Here is a 22,574-nt window from a genome sequence, read left to right as displayed (position 1 = left end):
GAGTAAAATACAATGCTTAAAAAAATTTACACATTACTTCCATAACCAATAGGGTTGCCAGCCTTCCAGGATTGACCTGGAATCTCCAGAAATTGAACATTGATCTCTAGGATAAGCCAGGAGAAAAATCATAAGGACATTAAAATTATGCTTTTGTTGGACCATTTGAACACTTATTCGTTCTAAAAATCTTGGAAATGGCGAATGGAGAAGGCTGCTTCATTAACAATCAAGATTATTCCAATTGGGTAATAAAGAATCTGTTCCCTTTTCAATTGGCCTGGGAAGGCAATTCACCTGGAGGATGGACCAATAGCTGCAGTGTGGAGGCGGGGATATTAGAGGTGGGGGGTCATGTGATGAAACCTCCAGGATTACACCCAACCGCAGCTGGCAACCCTAATAATCAAACATCTGTCAGAGTCACATTCGATCTGCCAACTTCCATAGTATCCCAGGTTTGTTTGCCGTGACTTTGTTTCCACCTTCATCTGTACTCTTGATTGTTCCTATCAGATGCCTAAATATAAAGACAATCTGACAATGGAGCTGGAAAACTATGCAGACTTGTTTAAAATATCACTCCTACCATCACAGGCTGCATCATTTTCTGCACAAGGTGAATGGCTTTGCCGCTGTTCAGGTTGTTCTCTTATGGAACTCTTTGATGTCAGTAAATGGGGTTTGGGTTTATATTTTCCTTGAGTGCAACAAGATCAGAGAAGTGAGGATTACTGATTGTGATTGTAGATTTACTGCCAACATAGTAATTCTTGCCACTTTCAGCGTTGCTCCCATGGGCAAAGTGTGGAAAGGCAAATGACAAAAGCAAAGAGAGAAAGTAAAATGGTTAAGCGTTTGCTAACTGCTTGCTAATGACTGTTGAATCCAGGTGGAGAGAAACACATGCAGCTTTCCTCAGGGAGAATAAATTTGGAAAGGTAGTTATTTACATCCAGTCATGCCTGTTGTCAGTTTGTGAACAGCAGGGTGTAATGTGCATATGAGAAAAGAATGACACAAATTTACATAGCACTTTGGAAACATCTCAACTGCAATGAATTGCTTTGTCAGACTGCAGTTGAGGTGCTGTATGCAGTTATGGGCTTGATCCTTAAGGAAGGAATTTGAAGGAATAGCATATACAAAGCAGATTCACTAATGGGGATTTAAAATCCAAGAGAAAAAAACAAGGGAAAGGTGCCAAACCTCCTGCCCCTGAGTTGCAATAGGACACCCAGCTGATTTCAATAATCAGGCCTCATTAACATTTCATCAACCTGTCCAAAACGGACAGGGACCTCATGAATATCAGACACTTGTTGGCACTCGGATAAGTTCAGTGAGCTAGTGCAAAGGGTTTGCAGTGGAAATGGTGGTGGGGGGTGCTATGGGGAGGTGGGGTGTTGGGGACAGGAAGACCCCAGGCCTGCAAAGGCCCAAATTTTTCTTCGGCAGCCTGCAGAAGCACTCCCACTCCCACTCCTCCTGGCCCTGCAAAGTTAAATTTTGTATTTACCATTTAAAGCCTTTGCTTATCAGGTTTTACTAGTCGGAGCCTCCGTAGCAGATGGTCCAGCCAGAAGGCTGTCAAAATTGCCTTCGGGCAATATCTGGGCAATCGGATCCCAATTTGCCTTTTTTATGAGGTGCAGTCTGAGTCAGGCAGGCTGACACCTCAACCACCCAATGTTAAAATAGTCACAGGGTGGTATTCAAACAGTAAAGTGCATGGCACAATTTAACTTCTGTTCTGCACAGTTTGCACAGGGCAGGAGGAATTAACACCGCCACTCACCACCAACGCTGCCCCCCCCCCCCACCCCGACAGCTCCATTTCAGCCAGGAACAGTGTCTAAGGCGGCTGCATTTCACCAAGGAGATGGTCACTGAAGTGTGTGACATTTTACCACTGGACCTACAGCCACACAACAGGGTGAGGACAGTGCTGCCATTGGCCATGAAGATCACCGTGGCCCTCAATTTCAACACCAGCAGATGCTTCCCGACAGGAGCAGGCAACATTGCCAACATCTCACAGTTGTCCATCCATTGCTGCATCAGGGAGGCGACAGAGGCCTTGTACACCTTCATAGTCTTGTCTCAAAGCAGGAGGAACAGGTTTGTGGCTTTGTCAGGCTAGTGGGATTCCTAATGGTGTGCAGAGCCATCAACTGAACGCATGTGGCTCTGCTGGCCCCACATATTAACAGGGAGATGCACCACAAATACCGCAGTTAGTGTGCAACCATGTGGGTGAACATCCACTATCCCGGCAGCAGCCACAACACTTTCATCCTACGGCAGTCAGCCGTACCTTCCATATCTGAGCCACCAAGATGAACCAGAGGCTGAATGCTGGCTCTATACCTGGCTCATGACTCCCCTCTGCCACCCGACCACGTGTGAACAGCCTACAATGAGAGCCACCAGGAACATTGTGGAGCAAACCATTGGCATTCTGAAACTATGGTTCCACTACGTGAACTGCGTGGGTGGACCCTTCCAGTACTCGCCAGATCATGTGTCCAAATTTGTGGTGGTCTGGTGCATCCTCCACAACCTCACTGTCAGGAGGGTGCAGCCCTTGCCACCAGGCCTTCAGCGTCCACCTCAGACGGAGGAGCGGGGAAGGGAGGAAACATCCAGGACCCTTTCGCTCTGGACTGGCTATCTGTGACCAGCTACTCAGGCTCTGCTTCCTGTAAAATCTTATCACCACATCACTATTGCTCCACAATTTCCCATTTTTCCATCTCTTTGCTGCAGACCATCACACAATCTTGAAATAAAAACCTTCCTATTTAATTTTATCCAACAACCCTTCCAATAGTACATAAAAAGCTGAACTATTCACTCTTCCCTTAGTGCCAGTCTTGCGGCTGCCTTTGCCTGTCCTAGTGCTCCTACACAAGTGCTGCCTGGTCTCATGCTCCTATGCAGTGCTGCCCTAGTTGCTGCAGCAGGCTGGTGGAAGGCTGATGACTTACATTGGGGTAGACTGCACATAGCCTTGGAGGATGGCCTTGAGCAGCTCTGGCCCTAGAAGTTTGGCTTCGGACTGCATCACTTCAGCATGTGCGCCAGCAGTCTGGGCTGGCTGGCTGACAGGCAACAGCAATGGCACTGGCAATTTGGCAGTGGTGGGAGGATGAATGCTGTCATCCTGAGGCAGTAGCATGCATCATGGAACCAGGGAACACGCTGACATTTAAGAATGGGTAGATGTAAGAAGAGGGAATAAAAAGGTACGGGAACAAAGTTGGCACATGGAGTTAGGGCTGCTGCTTATATGTAGGATAAACACCAACACTGACTGGGCTATTTCCATGTTTTAATTTTGTTGTCATTCTTGATAATCTTCGTTGAAATACACGTGAGGAAATTGCTGTCATTTTCCTTCAGAAATTGTACAGTTCATTAAAATTCCAAATTCAAATATATGCTCTTAAGGAAGCTGTATTTGCAGACCTATGTTTACATTACCTGTGTTGCTTGCTTCAAATCATGAAAACTTTCCTGAAGTCTTCACAAAATTTTGGAGTTTCTGGATTGGAGTTGACACACTCAGTAATCCATATTCACGCAACCCTATACTGTCCTTGATGAGTGGATTACCCTCATACTCTGAAAAGGTCATCAATAAGGGTACCAAGGTCACAGTCTGAAAAATTGTAGTTTACAAACAATGCACTCATCTATTACAGAAGCCTTGTGATCTCCTCGCAGTATTGCTGGATTTCACAATAAATACTAGTTAAGCAGTTTGTTAGCTGCTTGAGAAGACTGGACCCGACCATCAGTGCAGGTACGTGCTGACTGGCAAGTTCCTCTCTACGACTTATGAATTAAAGGAGCATGAAACCACCAAAGGGAATCATGGATCACCTGTCAACTTGATTGATGGGTGCTCAGTAAAATCAGCACTCTCTAACTTCATACAAAAGAAGGAAAATATATCCAAGAGTAGCTAAATATTTATGGAATATTAATTCATAATTTTGTGAGATGTACTTTAACTTCTGAGCTGAGGAGCACAGGAACATTTCTGTACTAAAATTATCACCATAGTAAGACTACTTTTAAAAAGTTCTTTAGCTGCAAACATTCCATAATTCTACAGTCTGATATTAATTGGAATGACACAGGGGTACTGTAATTTTCCAGGCTCCTGTCAGGGTGGACATGACAGTTGTGCCCTCTTTATAAGTCCCTAGCTGCCTGCTCTGAGCATGCAGATGACTCTGTCCTTGCAGTTTGGCACAGAACTGGTCTCCCCGCATCAGTGAACTTGGGGCTTGTTTTGCCACACTTGCACGTGTTATGTGGCCCAATCTAGGTATCAGGCCTTAGGGCTTGAACAGTTGATCTGGGCTAACACTTCAGTGTAGTACTAATGGATTTCTGTGCTGCTGGAGAAGCTGTCCTTTGGGTGACATATTAAACTTGGACCACATATGCCAGTTCAGGAAGGTATTAAAAATAGCATGGTTCTATCGAAGAAAGACTAGAAAGGTGTCCAACCAATGCTCTTCCCTTAGTTAACACCACCTAAAATAGTTTAAATGGCCATTCAAGTCATGACTATTTGTGGGGTCTTGCTGTGCATCGGATAACTGATGTATTCATCTACACCAGAGTAGTTACTCACTGTACATGAAGCGCTTTGGGACATTCCAAGTGAAGTGATAAGGTGCTATATAAATGGAAGCTTGTTTTTCTTGAGTGTCTTGCTCCTTTAATCTTCAATTAAAATACATTTATTGGTTCCTCCCTAATTTTTTCAGTCAATCATGTAAATAAAATTGTTTCACAAAATATAATCTGTACCACATTATTCTTACTATTATGTCTCCCATGATATCACAGCAAGGAAAAAATGTCCCATGTTGTTGCAATATTGCTTAATTACAAAGCTGCTTATCTTCCTCATTTACATACTATTTAAGTCACGATCCTGTACTTAAATTATATCAATTTCATAGGTTCACTTGTTAAATATTTCACAGGTGTCAAGTTGTATTGGTTCCTCACAACGTGAAAATGGCAGTGCATGTTGACGTAGTCCTGAAGATGCTATAATTCACCCTGTAGTTGCCAACAAGAATGGTTCCACTGTTTTCTTGCTTTAAAAAGTAGTCTTAAAAACCAGTGTGAATGAAACTTCACTCATGCCAATCTGTAGGTCACAGTAAATCTAATGGTACATTATTTAAAGCTACACTTCATCATTCAAAATAATTAAGTCATCATAAACTGTCCATTAGTAGCAGTGCCAAGGTCCAGTCCAATTTAAATATTTTTTAAATCTAGTATATCTACCATTACAGGCCTGGTTTTCATCAACAAAATATCGTCAATAACACAAATGGTGTGAGAGTTTGATTTAATTTAATAGTTTAATGATTTAGTGGTAAATTTGTTCCTATGATCTTTGCATTGTCAACAGAAATAGTGTTAGGCAATAGCCTTACTGAGAAATGCATTTATGTTGAAGCGACAACTAGATTATAGAATAAAGCAAAGTTGTTACTTCAAACCAAATGGCAATGAAATTTAATGGCAAGCCAACTGACATATTGTAATGTATCTATTTTTAGTATTTAGATGCCCCTTTGTAATATATGCACCAGAATTCAATCAATGGTTGTGACAAAGTATTTAAGAAATGTGAAGTTTACATGTAAATCATATATTTCTAATCTTTAACATTTGTAAACATTTTGAATCACTCACAAATAATTCAGTGTTTTGTGATCCAAATTTAAGCCAACAATGCAAAATAGTGATTACAGGTTAACCTATTAGGAGGATCATGGGGATCCGCTTGCTCCATTAGCTTTTCGAAGTCAACTAGCAGTTTATGGAGTGACTGTAAACCTCATTTCATTTTCTTTCTATTCCAGTTTGCAGGGAACAATAACTACATGAATATGGCAGACCCAAGCCATGCTTTCTCGACAAGCAATGAGGCAAGTAGATTATGATTCTGTTTTATTATTTCTGTTAATATATGTTGTTCGGAAGTGTACTACATTAAAATTACAGGCCTAGAAACTGGATCGCATCCGGCTCATTTTACAGGTGAAAAATGGGCACTAAATGGTCCAATGTGGCATGTGCATGCTCAGTCTGCACTGGGACAGTCCTGCATGCAAAAGTGGTTAGGGTGCTCTCGAGTCATCCAACGTGCATGCCGAAAACCTTGGGCGTATTTCCTGTGCAAATCCAGGGCACACTGCTGGTTTAAGCTCCTTTTCCCATGTTAGATCATGACTGACCTCAGCATGTTCTGTACACGTTGTGGTTAGTTTTCTCAGACCTAAAGCAACCAAACCAGAGGCCCTTTAAGGGCCTGCAGGAAGCAGTCACAAAAATGTAATCTTAAAAAATATTTATGTGAATGTGGAGCTTGGAAGAGCAGGTGTGATCTGCATGACATTAATGCTGCAGGCTACAACCAGCTACTGCTCACCCCCACACATCAACCCCCACCCTTATCAGGACTTACCCAGAGCTAGCGACCTTGGTGGCTGACCTTTGTCCTCTTCAGGACTAGTGCTCTACATCCTGGGGTGTAATTGATGCCCCCAGTATGCACGCCCCCCCCCAACCCCCACATCCTGATGGCATGTGTCTCTCTTGAGCACCAGTTTTAGTGTGTTTGTTGCTGCATTCAGATGTAACCTAATAAACCACACTAGCATCAATGCAGGAGTTCCTCGGGGTAGTGTCCTAGGCCCAACCATCTTCAGCTGCTTCATCAATGACCTTCTTTCAATCATAAGGTCAGAAGTGGGGATGTTTGCTGATGATTGCACAATGTTCAGCACCAGTTGTGACTCCTCAGATACTGAAGCAGTCTATGTAGAAATGCAGCAAGACCTGGACAATATCCAGGCTTGGGCTGATAAGTGGCCAGTAACATTTGCGCATCACATGCGCCAGGCAATGACGATCTTGAACAAGAGAGAATCTAACCATCTCCCCTTGACATTCAATGGCATTATGATCGCTGAATCACCCACCATCAACATCCTGGGGGTTACCATTGACCAGAAACTGAACTGGAGTAGCCATATAAATACCGTGGCTACAAGAGCAGGTCAGAGGCTAGGAATCCTGTGACGAGTAACTTATCTCCTGACTCCCAAAGCCTGTCCATCATCTACAAGGCACAAGTCAGGAGTGTGATGGAATACTCTCCACTTGCCTGGATGAGTGTAGCTCCAGCAACACTCAAGAAGCTCAACACCATTCAGGACAAAGCAGTCCTCTTGTTTGGTACCCCATCTACCAAACATTCACTCCCTCCATCACCGATGCACAGTGGCAGCAGTGCGTACCATCTACAAGATGCACTGCAGCAATGCACCAAGGCTCCTTAGACAGCACCTTCCAAACCCACGACCTCCATCACCTAGAAGGACAAGGGCAGCAGATGCACGGGAACACCACTACTTGCAAATTCCCCTCCAAGCCACACACCTTCCTGACTTGAAATTATATCTCTGTTCCTTCACTGTCACTGGGTCAAAATCCTGGAAGTCCGTTCCTAACAGCAGTGTGGGTGTACCTATCCCACATGGACTGCAACAGTTTAAGAAGGCAGCTCACCACCACCTTCTCAAGGGCAATTAGGGATGGGCAATAAATGCTGGCCTAGCCAGTGACGCCCACATCCCTTGAATGAATAAAAAAAGCATGCAGTGTATTATCTAGAACATAGGTGCACCACTTCCTTTATAGAATTAGTTTAGTTTGTATGTTTATACACTATTACAGAGGATTATAATTGATGTCATTTTCGGATTTTGCCTTCAGCAAAATTACCAGTAAGCATTAGATGAAAATGCCATAATTTCGTTTTAAGGAATCTTTAATTAAAAACACTAAAAACCTTTCTGTCTTCATTGTGACTGTTGCAGTAAGAACTATGCAGAATATGTTTAAAGTGTTATTCTGAATCCACTTGGCTTGGGCTAATTAATATATATATAATATATAATTAATATATATATTGGATAACATTAGGCAGAATTTATGTATCAATTTTATCTTTAGGTAGTGATGGGGAGAAATGGCCGATCTAAACCTTTTGAATAGAAAATAGGTTGTATTAAGTTCTAAAATAGAGATGAGCTGGGTGGTGTAAGTCCATTAATACTTTTGTGTATGATTTTTATATAATTGAAGCAACTTTTGAAAAGTCTTCACAGCTCTACTTTGCACCTTTTTATAAAGTTCTTTGGTGCTATTCCTTTTTCTTATTTACTTCCATCAATTATGACTTCTCTGTCCACAACAAATCATGAATGAAACTTTTTAGCAACTGGGTTCTCCACAAGCACAATTCTTTAAAGTTATATTTGCCATCACTAAGACTGCCTATTTCCACCTCCATAACGGTGCATGACTGCACCTCCACCTTAGCTCATCTGCTACTGAAACACTCATTTTTAATTTTCTCATCCTTGTTTTCAAATCCCTCCATGGCTTTGCTCCTCCTTGTCTCTGTAATCTCCACCATCCCCTCATCTAATTCTGAGCATCCCAGATTTTAATTGCTCCTCTATTGGCGGCTGTGCCTTCAGTTGTCTGGTCCCTAAGGGTCTGGAATTCCCTCCCTAAACCTCTCCACCTTGCTTTCCTCCTTCCAGACATTCTTTAACACCTACCTCTTTGACCACATTTTTGGTCATCTGACCTAATATCTCCTTAAGTGGCTTTGTGTCCTATTTTGTTTTATAACGCTCCTGTGAAGCACCTTGGGACATTTTCTTATGTTAAGAGCACTGGAGAATACAAGTTGTTGTTGACTCTTGGGAAAATGCATGCAAATACACACACACACACACACTTCAGCAGCTGGAAGGACCCTGGCCCCACCAGTGCCATTTAAAGGAATTATCAACCACTTTCAGATCAGCTGTTGATTGATTTCCATGGGCTGTTGTCCTGTTATTTAAAGTTGGCGAGTTCTACAGGGAGTGATGTTGCACATGCTGAAGGACTTAGCTCTGACTTGAAGTGTTCTTCTCAAACCACTTGCTCCCGAACACGGAGGCAGTAGTTTCTATCCCCTTTGGCCTGCAGCATCATAGGGAGAATTAGGAAAGGTGAGACAGAGGAGGACAAGCTGCTGGAAGAGGAAGGAGGATGGGAAAAGGGTTTTCAGCAGGAGGCCATATCCACCCAGGGTCGGTCGATAGGAGAGCAATTCTCCTATCTCAATCTCAGCGAGGGGCAGTCTGTTAGATGTCTCCATTTCACTAAACAGGTGCTCACTGAAATCTGCCACATGTTGCAGCTGGAATTGTGACCTCAGAGTAGGGCGAGGATGGCATTGCCAGTGGCTGTGAAGGTGACCATGGCCTTTATGCGTCAGGCTCCTTTCAGGCTAGAGCAGGCGATATTTGCAACATCTCGCAGTTTGCCATCCACTGTTGCATAAGGGAAGTCACTGAGACTCCGCAATCCAAGAGAACTGAATACATTTCATTCTTTCTTGCCAGAGAGAAGCAGGCAGAGCAAGCATATGGCTTTGTAAGGATTGCAGGCTTCCCCATGGTGTGAGTGTCATTGACGGCATGTATGTTGCTTTGTGAATGCCTGCTGCTGAATGCATGTTCAGCTGTGCGCAGTTAAGAGCGGGCATTATCTGGAGCGTTGAGCCCCAAAATGACAGCACTGGTGTCAAATCAGTGCTATGTGCTGACTGATGTCACAATCTGCCGACTCTGCATATTTCTGGCACGCACTCCCCGTGCCCAAGCTGATACCTCATCCAATATGGAGTCTGGCACAGCTTGCACCAGAAAAGTGCCCATGTGTCAGAGATGCCATTTTGAAGCCAAAACTGCACCTGTAGCACCAGAATTACAGATGTTACACAACCACATTCTGAAATATATTACAACCAGAAGGGATTTCACTCCCTCAAAGTCCAGCTGGTGTGCAACAATACTCAGCGCATGATGCAAGTCAATGCTCGATATCCTGGCAGCAGTCAGGATTCTGCGGTAGTCTGCAGTACCATCTGTGTATGAGCCCACATGGCAGACCAGAGAATGGCTACTGGGTGACAAGCACTTTGCACTGACCAGCTGACCAATTGACTCATGGCTCCCTTGTGCAACTCATGCATACATGGGCAGCATTCAACTAACAAAAGCCATAAAATCTGTTCAAGAAGACCATTGTGGTGCTTAAACAACACTGCCGCTACCTGGATTGCCCTGGAGGAGCCCTGCAGTACTCACCAGAGTATGTATCAAAGATGCATCATGGTCTGTAGCATGTTTCATAACCTCACTATCATGAGGATACAGCCCTTGCCACCAGATATAGGGCAAACAGGGGAGGAGGAAGGGAGGAGGCATCCAACACATTCCTTTTCTGACTGGGCTGTGTGTGATTGACTCATCTGATTGCAGTGCCAATGAAACCAACCCCAATTCCCCATTCACCGACTGTCTCGCACTTTACCTTCCCTCTGCTATAGACCATTACAGTGTCCTTGGCTACCAAACAACAGACGTTCCAAACTAATTTTATAAATCAACCCATCCAATATTGCATACAAAAGTCAACTCATTACCCTTGTGTATTCCCTTAGTACCAGTCTTCTGTGTATCTTTGCCTGAACTAGTGCTGCTACCCCAGTGACTGCAGCATGGCGGGTCAAAGGCTGCTGACTTTCAGTGGGAGAGACTGCAGATGGCTTTCAGTGTGACTTCGAGCAACTCTGAGCCCAGAAGGCCCTGTATCAGACTGTACCACCTCAACAGCAACAGTATGGGCTGACTGGCTGGCTGACAGACAACATCAAGGGCGCTGGCAGAGTGGCAGTGGTGGGAGGACGAATGTTGTTAACCTGAGAGAGGCTAGTGTTTGTGCTGCATGGTGCCATTAACACTTTGGCGAGGTGGTGCCTCAACAATCCTAGTAATCTGCTGGAGCATAGCTTTCTGGACCGCTGTGAGACCCTGCATGTCCCCTTGCACACTGGTATCCACAGCCATGATGGCAGCAGTTTGAGCTTGTACAACTTCAGTCTGAGCATCTACTGCAGCACCCAAAAATTGGGCGGCTTCTGCTTGTTCTGCAATGAAAGCTGAATGAACCATCAGATAATGTATCATGGGTGGGTTGGCAAGCTTTATCATGGAGATGGCCACCACTTCCACACTGGAGAGGGTGGTCTCCAAGCTCTGTGCAAAGAGCAGTTGGTGCCAGACTCCTCTGTGATCCTTGACATTGACTGCAGGCTTTCTGGCAGGCCTGTCAATGCACCAAGGATTTCACTGTGCATGCCCGTCAGCCTTCTTTAAAATGCCGCTCCATGGAAGTCCTCATCTGAGTCCTTTGCAGCAGATCATGCTCTCTGATGAGCTGACACTTGTGCTACCTTTTGTCCCCTGCCCAGGCTGCAAGCCACTTGTGGCCAGAGCGTCACTCATGGAGATCCTGCCTCTAAGCTACCCTTCAAAGCACATGCAGTGTCAGTATCTGAGCTAGTGCTGCAAGTGTGAAAGCGAGTGACAGTCTCTTCTTCATCTTCCACTGCCTGGCCAGGTTGCAGTTCTCTGAAAGGAGAAAGGCACACAAGGATAGAGTTGTGGTGAGGGAAGAAGGGGAAGAGGTGAATGCTTACACTATTTGCAGCTTGTAAATCAGAAAGAAATTGTGTGATGAGGGAGAAGTGGGGATGTGAGAAGGAGGATTAGGTATGAGCATACATCATCTTCAATGGTTTCAGCCCTGCTGCTGGCCATGCCCTCAGTCATGGTTGCTCCAATAAGGTCAAGCACCATTTCCTTCATAGGGGTAAGGATATCTCGCTGTGCCTGTCCCCCATCGTTTGTGTTGTGGAATTAAACTGACCACTCTTGAGTCCGTGAGATTTAAGCAAGCAAAGACATTTATTCAAGCATATGCAAGGGAGAAGCTTCTGGTAACCCAAATAACTTCTCAGCGATACATAGTTTGCAGCACATGTTTATAGTTCTTAACCTTCTAGTTTTACCATATAATTCTATGACAGTCACCAATCAATAACCACTTTAATTCATAACATGCATCTTGTGGTTAATAACCTGATCAGTGGACAATGCCAGCCTAGCAGATGTTCCCTGCTATCTCAGTTCCCGGCCTTGAGTTTGCTAGTTACTTTCTGACTGTCTGGCCTTCACTTCCCCTTTATCTCGTTCCCACAGAATAACATGTTTAGACAGACTGCTTGCCTTTTATTATCACGTTGCTGAATTTGCAGCCCCAGGACTGACATTGGTCAGGCATCCCATCATGCCGATCTCCTCTACAGTACCTGTTTTAAGACTATTAGTATACTCTGCTATGAGCCCTATTTAACTCTACTTAGCCCTATCCAAGACTAATCCCTTTTGTCCCACTACATTTGTGTGCTGCTCCATTTATACCCCACCTTGTCCTGCAAGAGGGAGGGCAATGTGACAGTGAGTGTAGTGCACTCAGTTTGGCTGATGTGACTGCCATGGCTCAATAGCTGGCAGTGTGTGCTAGCTGTGAGGTGTGGGTTTGAGGCTTCATAAAATCATAGAATGGTTACAGCACAGAAGGGGGCCATTCGTCCTGTTTTGTCCGTTCTGTCTGTGCCGGATGTCTGCAAGAGCAATTCACCCAGTCCCGCTCCCCTGCCTTTTCCCTGTAGCCTTGCAAACCTTTTCTCTTCAGATAATTATCCAGTTCTCTTTTGAAGGCCTCGATTGAATCTGATTTCACCACACTTTCAGGCAGTGCATTCCAGATCCTAATCACTCGCTGGGTAAAAAAGGTTTTTCCTCACGTCGTTGTTGCTTCTTTTGCCAATCATCTTAATTTGGTGTCCTCTGGTTCTGGATCCTTCCGCCAATGGGAACTGTTTCTCCCTATCTTATCTACTCTGTCCAGACCCCTCATGATTTCTGAACACCTCTATCAAATCGCCTCTTCATCTTCCTTTCTCCAGGGGGAGCAGCCCCAGCTTCTCCAGCCTATCCATGTAACTGGCTTACAGCAGTGCTAAGTGTCTGAGGGGGAGGTGAAGCATATGCACATTAGGTATGGGTAATGATTGATAGGTATTGTTGTTAAGTGAGTAAAGGGGATGTATGCTGTACTGACCAGTATGTTAGGCTACTGGTTCAGTTGGTGGAATATGGCATTTGAAGATGCATTCATTAACTGATCTTGACCTCTTGTGTGAGGTCATTGAATTTCTTGTGGAATTGCATCCAGGTCCTTGGAGCTACAATGCTGGTATTGAACACAATGGCTATCTGCTCCCACTGCCTGTCAGGAGATTCTCCTGGGAACCTGTAAATAGAGGACATCTCTCCTCCTCTCTAATTCCTGCACCAAGGCCTCCAGTACAGCGTCAGAGAAGCTTGGAGCCTGATCTCTCCCCTATTGCAGTATAATCACTCTTTTTACAGGTCAGACACCCTTCCCAAGCCACCTCCAGCACTTGCTCCAGCCAGAACCCCTCTATGTAATGCAGGCTGGCTTTAAGTAGTTTTACGTGCCAAACTTGGGCCCCCTGCTGATACATACAGCCACTCAATAGCACATTTAGCAATGTTCTACGTGCTAGAATATTTTAAATGAGAAGGTAGCATGAAGTTTGCATGCTGTCTGCATCGGAAGCAATGGGCCTGGGTTAATCACGCAACGCAATCCCCGCACCCATTTTAGGTAGCTATCCAAATTTACCCCCTTCAAACCATATTAGTGTGTCCAGGTACACAAATCACTAAAAACTAGTTGGCAGGTACAATAGTCATCAAAAAGGTTAATGAAATGTTGACCTTTGCCTCAAGAAAGTTATGCTTCAGTTGTGCAAAACCTTGGCCAGTATCCAGCTGGACTTCTGTGTTCAGTTCTGGGCTCAGCACTTCAACTCGAGTTGTATTTTATTGACTTCAGCAGGTTCAGAGGTGATCTAATTGAGTTGTTTAAAATGATACAAGGATTTATTAGAGTAGATACAGGGCGGTTATTTCCTCTGACAGGTAATCCTGAACAAGGGGTCACAATCTTGAAATTAGAGCTAGGCCAGTCAGGATTGAAGTCAGGAAGAATTTTTTTTTACACTAAGTGTGGTGGAAATGTGGACTCTCTTCCCCCAAAAAGACAGTGGACGCTGAGAAAAGTGAAATTTTCAAGACTGAGACAGACAGATTTTTATTAGGTATGGGTATCAAGGGACATGGATCAAATGGAGTTGAGGTACAGCAGGCAATGATCGAATTCAATGGCAGAACATGCTCAAGGGGTTGAATTTCCTACACCCTGTTCCTATGTTCTCTGTGAATTTATTTTATACAAACCTTATTTTTGGAGTTAAAATGAATCTTGCGGTATTTTGCGTTTAATAATGTAAGAATATGTATATGGACTGTGCTTAATATTACATGGTGTGGAGCATGATGTGGAATGGTCCCCTAGTGCTCCATGTGCTATATTCAAACTCCTTCCCCATTGTAATACACCAGTGATTGTCTATTGCAAGGAGTAGATTTAAAGACTTCCTGAAAAGTCTTTCAAGAGCTTACTTTTGATTCCAAAGGTTGTCTGTCTCATCATGTTGCAGCCTCAGATGATCCTGCCTTCCTCCAGGAATGCTAATTCAGCTCAGTGGTCCGACATGTTTTGGTGTGTTTGTTCTGTCACGTAAAGTCAGAGGGTCTGGCAACAGTTTCAGAATTACTGGCCTGTTTCTCTTCTTTCATATTTATCCTGCTGATGGAGGTTGCGTCTTTAGGGCAGCCTAGGTTTCTTTGATCAGAGGCTACTGCAATTCTTATAAAATCTCTGAATATGAAGGTTGTCTCACTGTGTTTTAAATCTGAGTTTAATCTCATTTTTGCAATTTGGATTCCAACATCAGCAGGAGCTTTTTTGAGAGATGTTCAACTATTCACACCCAAAACGTGTCCAAGGCTTCCCCTCATGACACTGGCATTCATTGCTCAATTATATTAACAACATAGCTTCTCTGTTTCATCTGGGGAACTGGCAAAATTTTTTGGTCAATTGTCTTTGGCACAATTTGAGCCTGGTGAATTCCCTATCAAAGTGACAGGGTGTCATTCTGAATTCTGCTTCCTTAGGGCAGTTCATAGCAGCTACCAGCACACATCTTAAATGTTCTAATGATCCCATTCCCAGACCTGGAGACAGGGGCAGGCCAAAGCAGTCGACGGAAGTCCCACCCTATCGCACTTTATTACCTTCAAAAGAGTCTGCAGAATTTCTAGTCTATTCCCTCAAGTTCAGCTAAGACCAGTCTGTTGTAACAAGAAGTTTGCAACAACAGAGTTTGGAGTCATTACATTTATTGTACAATTAATAGCTGTTCATAAAACAACATTGCCAGTGGGCTCAGGTTTTATGTGCACTCCACTGGGTAATAATTTGTATCTGACAAATATAGCAAAAGAGGTAATACTGTAAATTAATTTTGTAATTAAGGTACAGTGACAGGAACCCCAATCACATACACAACCTGCAAATTTTTAGATAGTTACAGAAATTATTGAATATCACAGTATAAGGATTCCTTAGTGACACAAGAATTCTTATTTGTGTCGCTGAACCTTACAGACCTGTGCTGAATTAGTTGATTTCAGCAAGAGCAGCAGTTGGGCATTACAAATGGCCTCATTGCCATCAGGTTAGGCAGGAAACAAATCATTCAGAGTTCCCCCTGCCCTCCACTTCACTGTCCAACAATTCCTCCTGAAGGGACATGGGGGTCAAATGAGGATTGAATAAACCTTAGCTGTGATGTTGACTGCAATCAAAAAAAAAATCCCTGTCAAGTGACACAAAGTGCTCGGGTGAAATGCTGCGACGCAATCCCAGCCAAGAATTAACAACTTCAGGAGATAACGGAAAATGAGGAAAAGAAACTGGTCGAAAAATTAACAAAAAACAACTGTTTGCTGTATGATGTATTGCCCAAGAACGATACTGGGGTTCTAATAGAAAAAGCAATTAATCATGTGCTTTTGTACTAAAATAAAAGGAGTTGAGTGAAGGCCTCGGAGATTTTCACTTCAGAATCTAACGAATCCAATGTATTAATACGATTAAAAAGATATACTTAATCACTAAGATTGATAGTAACTACTAGAATGGCTTCAATTCTAAGGGAATAAAATACCTGGTTTTGGTTTGGTCCCAGAAGGCTTTGTTATGATGTCCAGACCTTGTCTGTACCTAGCAATATGATGCTTCATTCTGCAGCTTTTTTGTGCATTTGAATTACCAAAAACTTTTCAAAGCTCTTTTTTCAGCGGTTGCTCAGAGACCGTCCAGTTCCAGCTGTGATCACTTATTGTGTAAGACATTTGTGTGTGCGTGTGTGTGTGTGTGTGTGTGTGTGTGTGTGTGTGGGGTGGGGGGGGGGGGGTTAGTTTTACCATGAGTGAGTGGGTGGAAAGGGTTAAATTGGGAAAAATTCAGTGTGAATTGAGAAGCTGGTTCCAATCTGCTGACTTGTGGAACTGGGGCAAGGGGCAGGCAGCCAGCCAGCTCCCAGGAGGTGGTTTGGCAATTTAAGTATGTCAATGAACATGGAAGCCTCTGATTTAACCTGCTTTGCAGGTTTTACAGTGACGGTCAGGTTTTCCTCGCTTCAGGAAACTCGACAACTCAAGGCAGGCAAGGAGAGCTCTGGTGAAAAGATATGTGCCTTTAAAGCACTGCTTGTGGGTTAGGTCTGCTCTGCAGCCCAGGCCCCCAAGCTCCCCACCATTTGGTTCCCCACCCCCACAATGCAAAGACCCCTGGGGTTGTGATTGGACCCCTGGAGTTGAGGGATCAGAAACCCCACACACGAGATGGAACCCCCTCCCTGGGGTTGGAGATCAGACTCCTCACCATGGTCTGGGATGGGACCCTGCACCACCCCGCATCCCCACCGCCCCCAGGTTGGAGCCTCTTCCCACTGAGGTCAGAGATTGGACTGTCTTGCCCATCCCCGGGGACCTACCTGGTGGTCCTGTGGCCTGCTTCAGAGCACTCCCTGCCCAACTGGAAGCCATGTCTGTCAATCAGGCTGACTTCTGGGTGTGGAACCTGTCATGGAGATATGTCATGATGTGCAGTTAAAACTCCACAGCATGCGGTGAAACCTGGACTTCCGGTTTCCCATTTGAAACTCCACCCCCACCTTCATAACTTACTCCAGTGAATATCTAGGCTTTGTTTTTTTAGTCCTGCACAATCCTTTCTCAGATTGGAAGGGTGTTTTTTCATTCAGAGCTCAGATTAGCACATCTCAGTTTTCACAAAATGAATTAGTAGGAATGTCATTGCATTTCAGATCACCATGAAAATGTCAATTTTATCACTTCTGCCAACTGATGTCTCCAGTGATTCACTATTGAATGAATCATTGAAATAGCAATTGATACTTGGTTAAAGTAAACAGAAAATGTTCCTTTCAATTTGATTTATTGAAGTTTATGCAGTGCTACATGTAATAGTTTAAAGATCAAAAAGTGCCACAGAATACATTCATTGGCATAGTTCTATAAAAATTCCATTTAAAAATTGATTTTAAAAATAGGGAAGTCAATAAAGCTTTTATCATTTAAAATTCACCAAGAAAGAATTGTTGCTTTTGCGGACAGTTAATCATTTACTATTTACCATGAAACTTTCTTGAAAATTTTACTACTTCCTGGTTGAATGTACATTCAATGCCTTGTACATGTCATGTGTAAGGTCACACTGAACAAGCCTTAACTCATTCAAATGACATTTTGCAGTCAGTGCATTGCTCAACCAATGAGCACGAAGGAGTATATGTTGCTCTTCAAACAAATAGAGAGTTAGTTGCTCTTAAATTGTGGAAAGAAATGAAGTCGAATCAAAATGGTGGATATGTGCCAATTTGCTTCTAAATTTGCAAAAGAAAACTGGCTAATTAGGAGCAACCTGTAACAATCCTGCTCTGCACTTCTCTGATGCACCTAAATTGGTTTGTAACTGGCTTTGATGGTGACTACATACGAATGTACGAAAGAGGAGCAGGAGTAGGCCACTTGACTCCTCGAGCCTGCTCCGCCATTCAGTAAGTTCATGGTTGAACTGATTACTCCACATTTCCACCTACCCCCGATAACCTTCCACCCCCTTGCTTATCAAGAATCTATCTACCTCTGCCTTAAAAATATTTAAAGACTCTGCTTCAACTGCCTTTTGAGGAAGTGAGTTCCAAAGACTCATGACCCTCTGATAGGAAATAATTCTCTTCATCTCTGTCTTAAATGGGTGACCCCTTATTTTTAAACAGTGACCCCCTAGTTCTAGATTCTCCCACAAGAAGAAACATCCTTTCCACATCCATCCTGTCAACACCCCTCAGGATCTTATATTTTTCAATCAAGTTGCCTCTTACTCTTCTAAATTCCAGCGGATACAAGCCTAGCCTCTCCAATCTTTCCTCGTAAGACAGGCCACCCATTCCAGGTATTAGTCTAGTAAACCTTCTCTGTACTGCCTCCAACGCATTTACATCCTTCCTTAAATAAGGAGACCAGTACTGTACACAGTACTCCAGATGTGGTCTCACCAATGCCCTGTATAGCTGAAGCATAACCTCCCTACTTTTGTATTCAATTCCCCTCACGATAAACAACAGATTTCTATTAGCTTTCCTAATTACGTGCTGTACCTGCATACTAATCTTTATTGATTCATGCACTAGGACACTCAGATCCCTCTGCATCTCAGAGCTCTGCAATCTCTCACCATTTAGATAATATGCTTCTTTTTTATTCTTCCTGCCAAAGTGAACAATTTCACACTTTCCCACATGATACTTCATTTGCCAGGTCTTTGCCCACTCACTTAGCCTATCTATATCCCATTGTAGCCTCCTTCTGTCCTCTTCACAACTTACTTTCCTACCTACCTTTGTGTCATCAGCAAATTTAGCAACCGTACCTTCAGTCCCTTCATCTTCAAACTGTGGAGTTGACAAAGCAGAGTAGAAATAATCCCATGGGTCATACCTGGACTCCTGTGCTCATCCCAGCAACCAGGCTGTTAGGTGGGGGTTAAGAAAATTCTCAGTATGGGAATTGTACCCCTGCCCCCTCCCACCCTGACCCCTCTGATGTCAGGGGCCACTTTTGTTGTGCTCACTATTTCTGCCGGTCCTAGCTGCCTGTGCTAGAAGGAAGCTGAGTAGGGACTTGGCATTCCCATCTCATGTCAGATCATCCACCTCTGTTGGACTTCCTGTGCCCAATTTTCACTGAAGGACTGCTGTTGGAGTTGAGGATTTTTGCCCCCCTCTTCACCTTGAATTGTTATATTTGTTGTGAAAATGTAACCAGGGAAGGGCTGCTCTACTGAACTCTCTTTTGGGGTGTCGATATTGACTTGGGACTATAGATAGTCTTTATTTCAAGCTGAATGGATATCTTGCACTAATTTTGATTCAGGCGATCTTGATGGTTCTGATTTACCCTACACTCTTCACACAAAATTTGAATCTTCATCACTAAAGGGCTGGCTTTAACCTGCTGCACTTGATGGGAATGGGGTGGGTGGGTGCTGAGGTTTATTGTAGAGAACTTCCTATTATGCTCCCACCTGCTGCCATCTTCACTCAATTTTCTGAGTTGGTTAAGGCCTCCCCCCCCCCCCCCCCACACCCTGCCACCCTTCTCCACCCGCAGAAGCAACGCAGATATAATCAAAGCCACAGGAGCACCAGGGTCACTATTGAGTACACCATCGACCTGCTGATGCAGAGTTTCAGATATCTTACAGGTCTGGGAGCTTCCTTCAATCTGCCCCACAAAGAGTCTCCTGCATACAGAGAGGCCTGCATGTGGAGGTGACAGAGCTACACAGCAGTCCTCATTGGATGAGGAAAACTGAAGGAAAGTGAGAAAGCAGCAGAAGAAGGAAGGCCACCTTAATACCTTGTAGCAAAAGATGTGAGAGATGAATGGCCTCACTCCCCAAGCAAGAATGCAGATTGCTGCTGTCGTTTGAGTTGCCACCACACAAGCTGGAATCGGACTGCACACTTGTAGCCTAAGTGCTCTCTTTGACAGGCATTCTAAATACCACAATAACAACTTGCATTTATATAGCACCTTTAACATAGCAAAACATCCCAAGGAGCTTCACAGTAGCTTTGTCAAAACAAAATTTGACACCTAGCCACATAATAAGTTATTAGCATAGGTGACCAAAATCTTAGTCAAAGAGGTAGATTTTAAGGAAAATCTTAAAGGAGGAGAGAGAGGTCAAGAGGCAGGGACAGCTAACGGGGGAATTCCGGAGCTTAGGGCCTAGGCAGCTAAAGGCACGGCCTCCAATGGTGGAGTAATGAAAATCGACAATGCACGAAAGGCCAGAAGTAGAGGAGCGTGGAGATCTCAGTGGACTGTAATACCTGGTATAACTGCTTGTGAGAGTCCTCATTTCTGTCCTACTCAGCAGAGCTGGAGATTACATTGTCTTCCAATGAACTCTCTTGCACTGTCCCTGTAGCAATACTTGCTGCTACATATGTGCTGGGTGTGATTCACCACATGTGGCCATCCTGTGGCTCTCTATCTAACCCATGCGGTGTGCCACTGTCTGTGCTGGTACTTGGGAGAGATCGAATGGATGATAGTACATCCTCAGGAGAATGGTTCTTCTCTGAAGTCGTCTGCAGTGTCCGAGTGCTCAGAGGGCCATAAATGAAAGAGTGAAGGTTCAAGAGTTAGGATGGCTGAGCATTAGTGGATACAAATGTTGACAATGTAGCTTGCTGAATAGTTGTTGAGATGAATGAAGGGTTACAAGTAATATGCAAACACCCTTGCTCAGATGAGCCCCAACCTTGCCTTCTCTGACACCTATGACTTTGCTCAGGCCACTAATCTGCAGAGCTTTGTGCTATGCTTGGATTAGGGCTATGATAGTGGATACTCCTCTAAAGGCCTAGGTCCTCTCCTTCAGATTATGTGCAGTTTTGAAATAGAGGGCACGAGTTAGTGAGTGGCTGTTGGTAAGATAAATGGAGATGTATACAGCTTGTGCATATAGTGCATGTGCTGAAAGGTGGAGAAGAAGCAAGATGGAATGAACATTTGTAAAGTGAATAGAAGGATGTTCAATTTTGAGGATGTGAGAAGAAATGGTGTTGGTGAGTGGTGTCAAGACAGGAAAGGAAGAGGTGAGTGTTCATGGAATGAGAAAGGTAAATGTTGCAGTGTGCCTTTGTGATTATAGTTTTGCAAGTTTCTACTCAAGTTGCACTGGTGCAATAGTGGGAGTATGAAAAGAAACTTGCAAGAGATATTGTTACGAAAGTGCTTCCATTTAAAAAATCTTTTTTTTGAGGACTTGTGTTAAAAATGAAAAGATTCCATGGTTGTGTTTTTTTTTTACCAAGTTTGTCAAAAGATGTTGTTTGAAAACAACCTGTGCTGGAAGTCATGTGCTTTGGGCTCAGTAAACAACAAAACCCATGGTGACCTGGGGAAAAATGGCTACATAGAAGCCACATGTCAAGGTTTATGGAGGTCAGGAAGTCAACTCTCTGTTTGGGGTTTGAACATTGTTTTCAGTTTTAGTTGGATGTGAACTGTTTGAAGATAGTTGGTGTTTTCCTGCCAAGGAAAATGAAACCACCCAGTTCACCTCCTTCTCTACCTCTTTGAAGAAATCCTGCAAAGATCTAGTGTGGGAGAGTTAAAATTCCTGGTGCTGCACAGCTCCTGAGAAGTTGAATACAATAGAAGAGGTGAGCATGTCAGAAATCCGAAGGAAACTCGTATTGAATCAGACACAGGGAATCACAAAAATGAATTGAAGCAAAATAACAGTAATGAAGAAAATAATGGCACAATAGAGCAACAAGTCCCAGGACCAGATGGTTTCCATCCCAAGGTTTTAAAGGAAGTAGGTGAGAATATTGAAGATTTCCTAACTATAATCTTCCAAAGCCCTCTCAATTCGAGAATCATTTCCTTAGATTGGAAAATTGTTCATGTCACTCAGCTATTTAAGAAAAGGGAAACCAGGGAAATCATAGACCAGTTAGCCTAAAATCTGTTGGGAAATTACGAGTCTCTATAATTAAGGATAGGGTGACTGAATGCCTTGAAAATTTGCAGCTGATCAGAGAGAGCCAGCATGAATTTGTAAAGGGTAGGTCATGTTTGACATACCTGATTGAATTTTTTGAAGAGGTGACTAAAGTAGTGGACAGATAAATGTGTATGAATGTTATTTATATGGACCCCCAGAAAGCATTTGATAAAGTCCATCATAAGAGACTGTTAGTTAAAATTGTAGCTCATGAAAAGGAAGATAGATTATTGACCTGGTTTGGAAATTGGCTGACTGGCAGGAGACAAAGAGTAGGGATATAGACAGGTACTCTAATTGGCAGGAAGTGACTAATCGTGTCCTGCAAGGATCTGCATTGGGGCTTCAACTAGTCACCGTATTAATGACTTACATGATGGGATAGAAAGCCACATGTCCAAATTTGCTGATGACACAAAAACAGGCGGCATTGTAAGTAG

The 22,574-nt window shown here is 43.6% G+C and overlaps 1 protein-coding gene across 4 annotated transcripts in view; it reads left to right on the top strand.

The window, feature by feature from the left end:
• Positions 1 to 22,574, top strand: part of tox3 (TOX high mobility group box family member 3) — a 134,685-nt gene that overhangs the window by 67,735 nt on the left and 44,376 nt on the right. For all 4 annotated transcript variants that reach the window (XM_068049912.1, XM_068049913.1, XM_068049910.1 and 1 more), the window contains exon 2: positions 5,907 to 5,972. In XM_068049912.1, coding sequence (XP_067906013.1) covers positions 5,928 to 5,972 — 45 coding nt within the window. In that variant the 5' untranslated portion in view covers positions 5,907 to 5,927. The remainder of the gene's footprint in view (positions 1 to 5,906; positions 5,973 to 22,574) is intronic.

This window comes from Heterodontus francisci, chromosome 17 (assembly GCF_036365525.1).
Source record: "Heterodontus francisci isolate sHetFra1 chromosome 17, sHetFra1.hap1, whole genome shotgun sequence".
Lineage (NCBI taxonomy): Eukaryota > Metazoa > Chordata > Chondrichthyes > Heterodontiformes > Heterodontidae > Heterodontus > Heterodontus francisci.
This window is presented reverse-complemented; position numbering and strand designations above follow the sequence as displayed.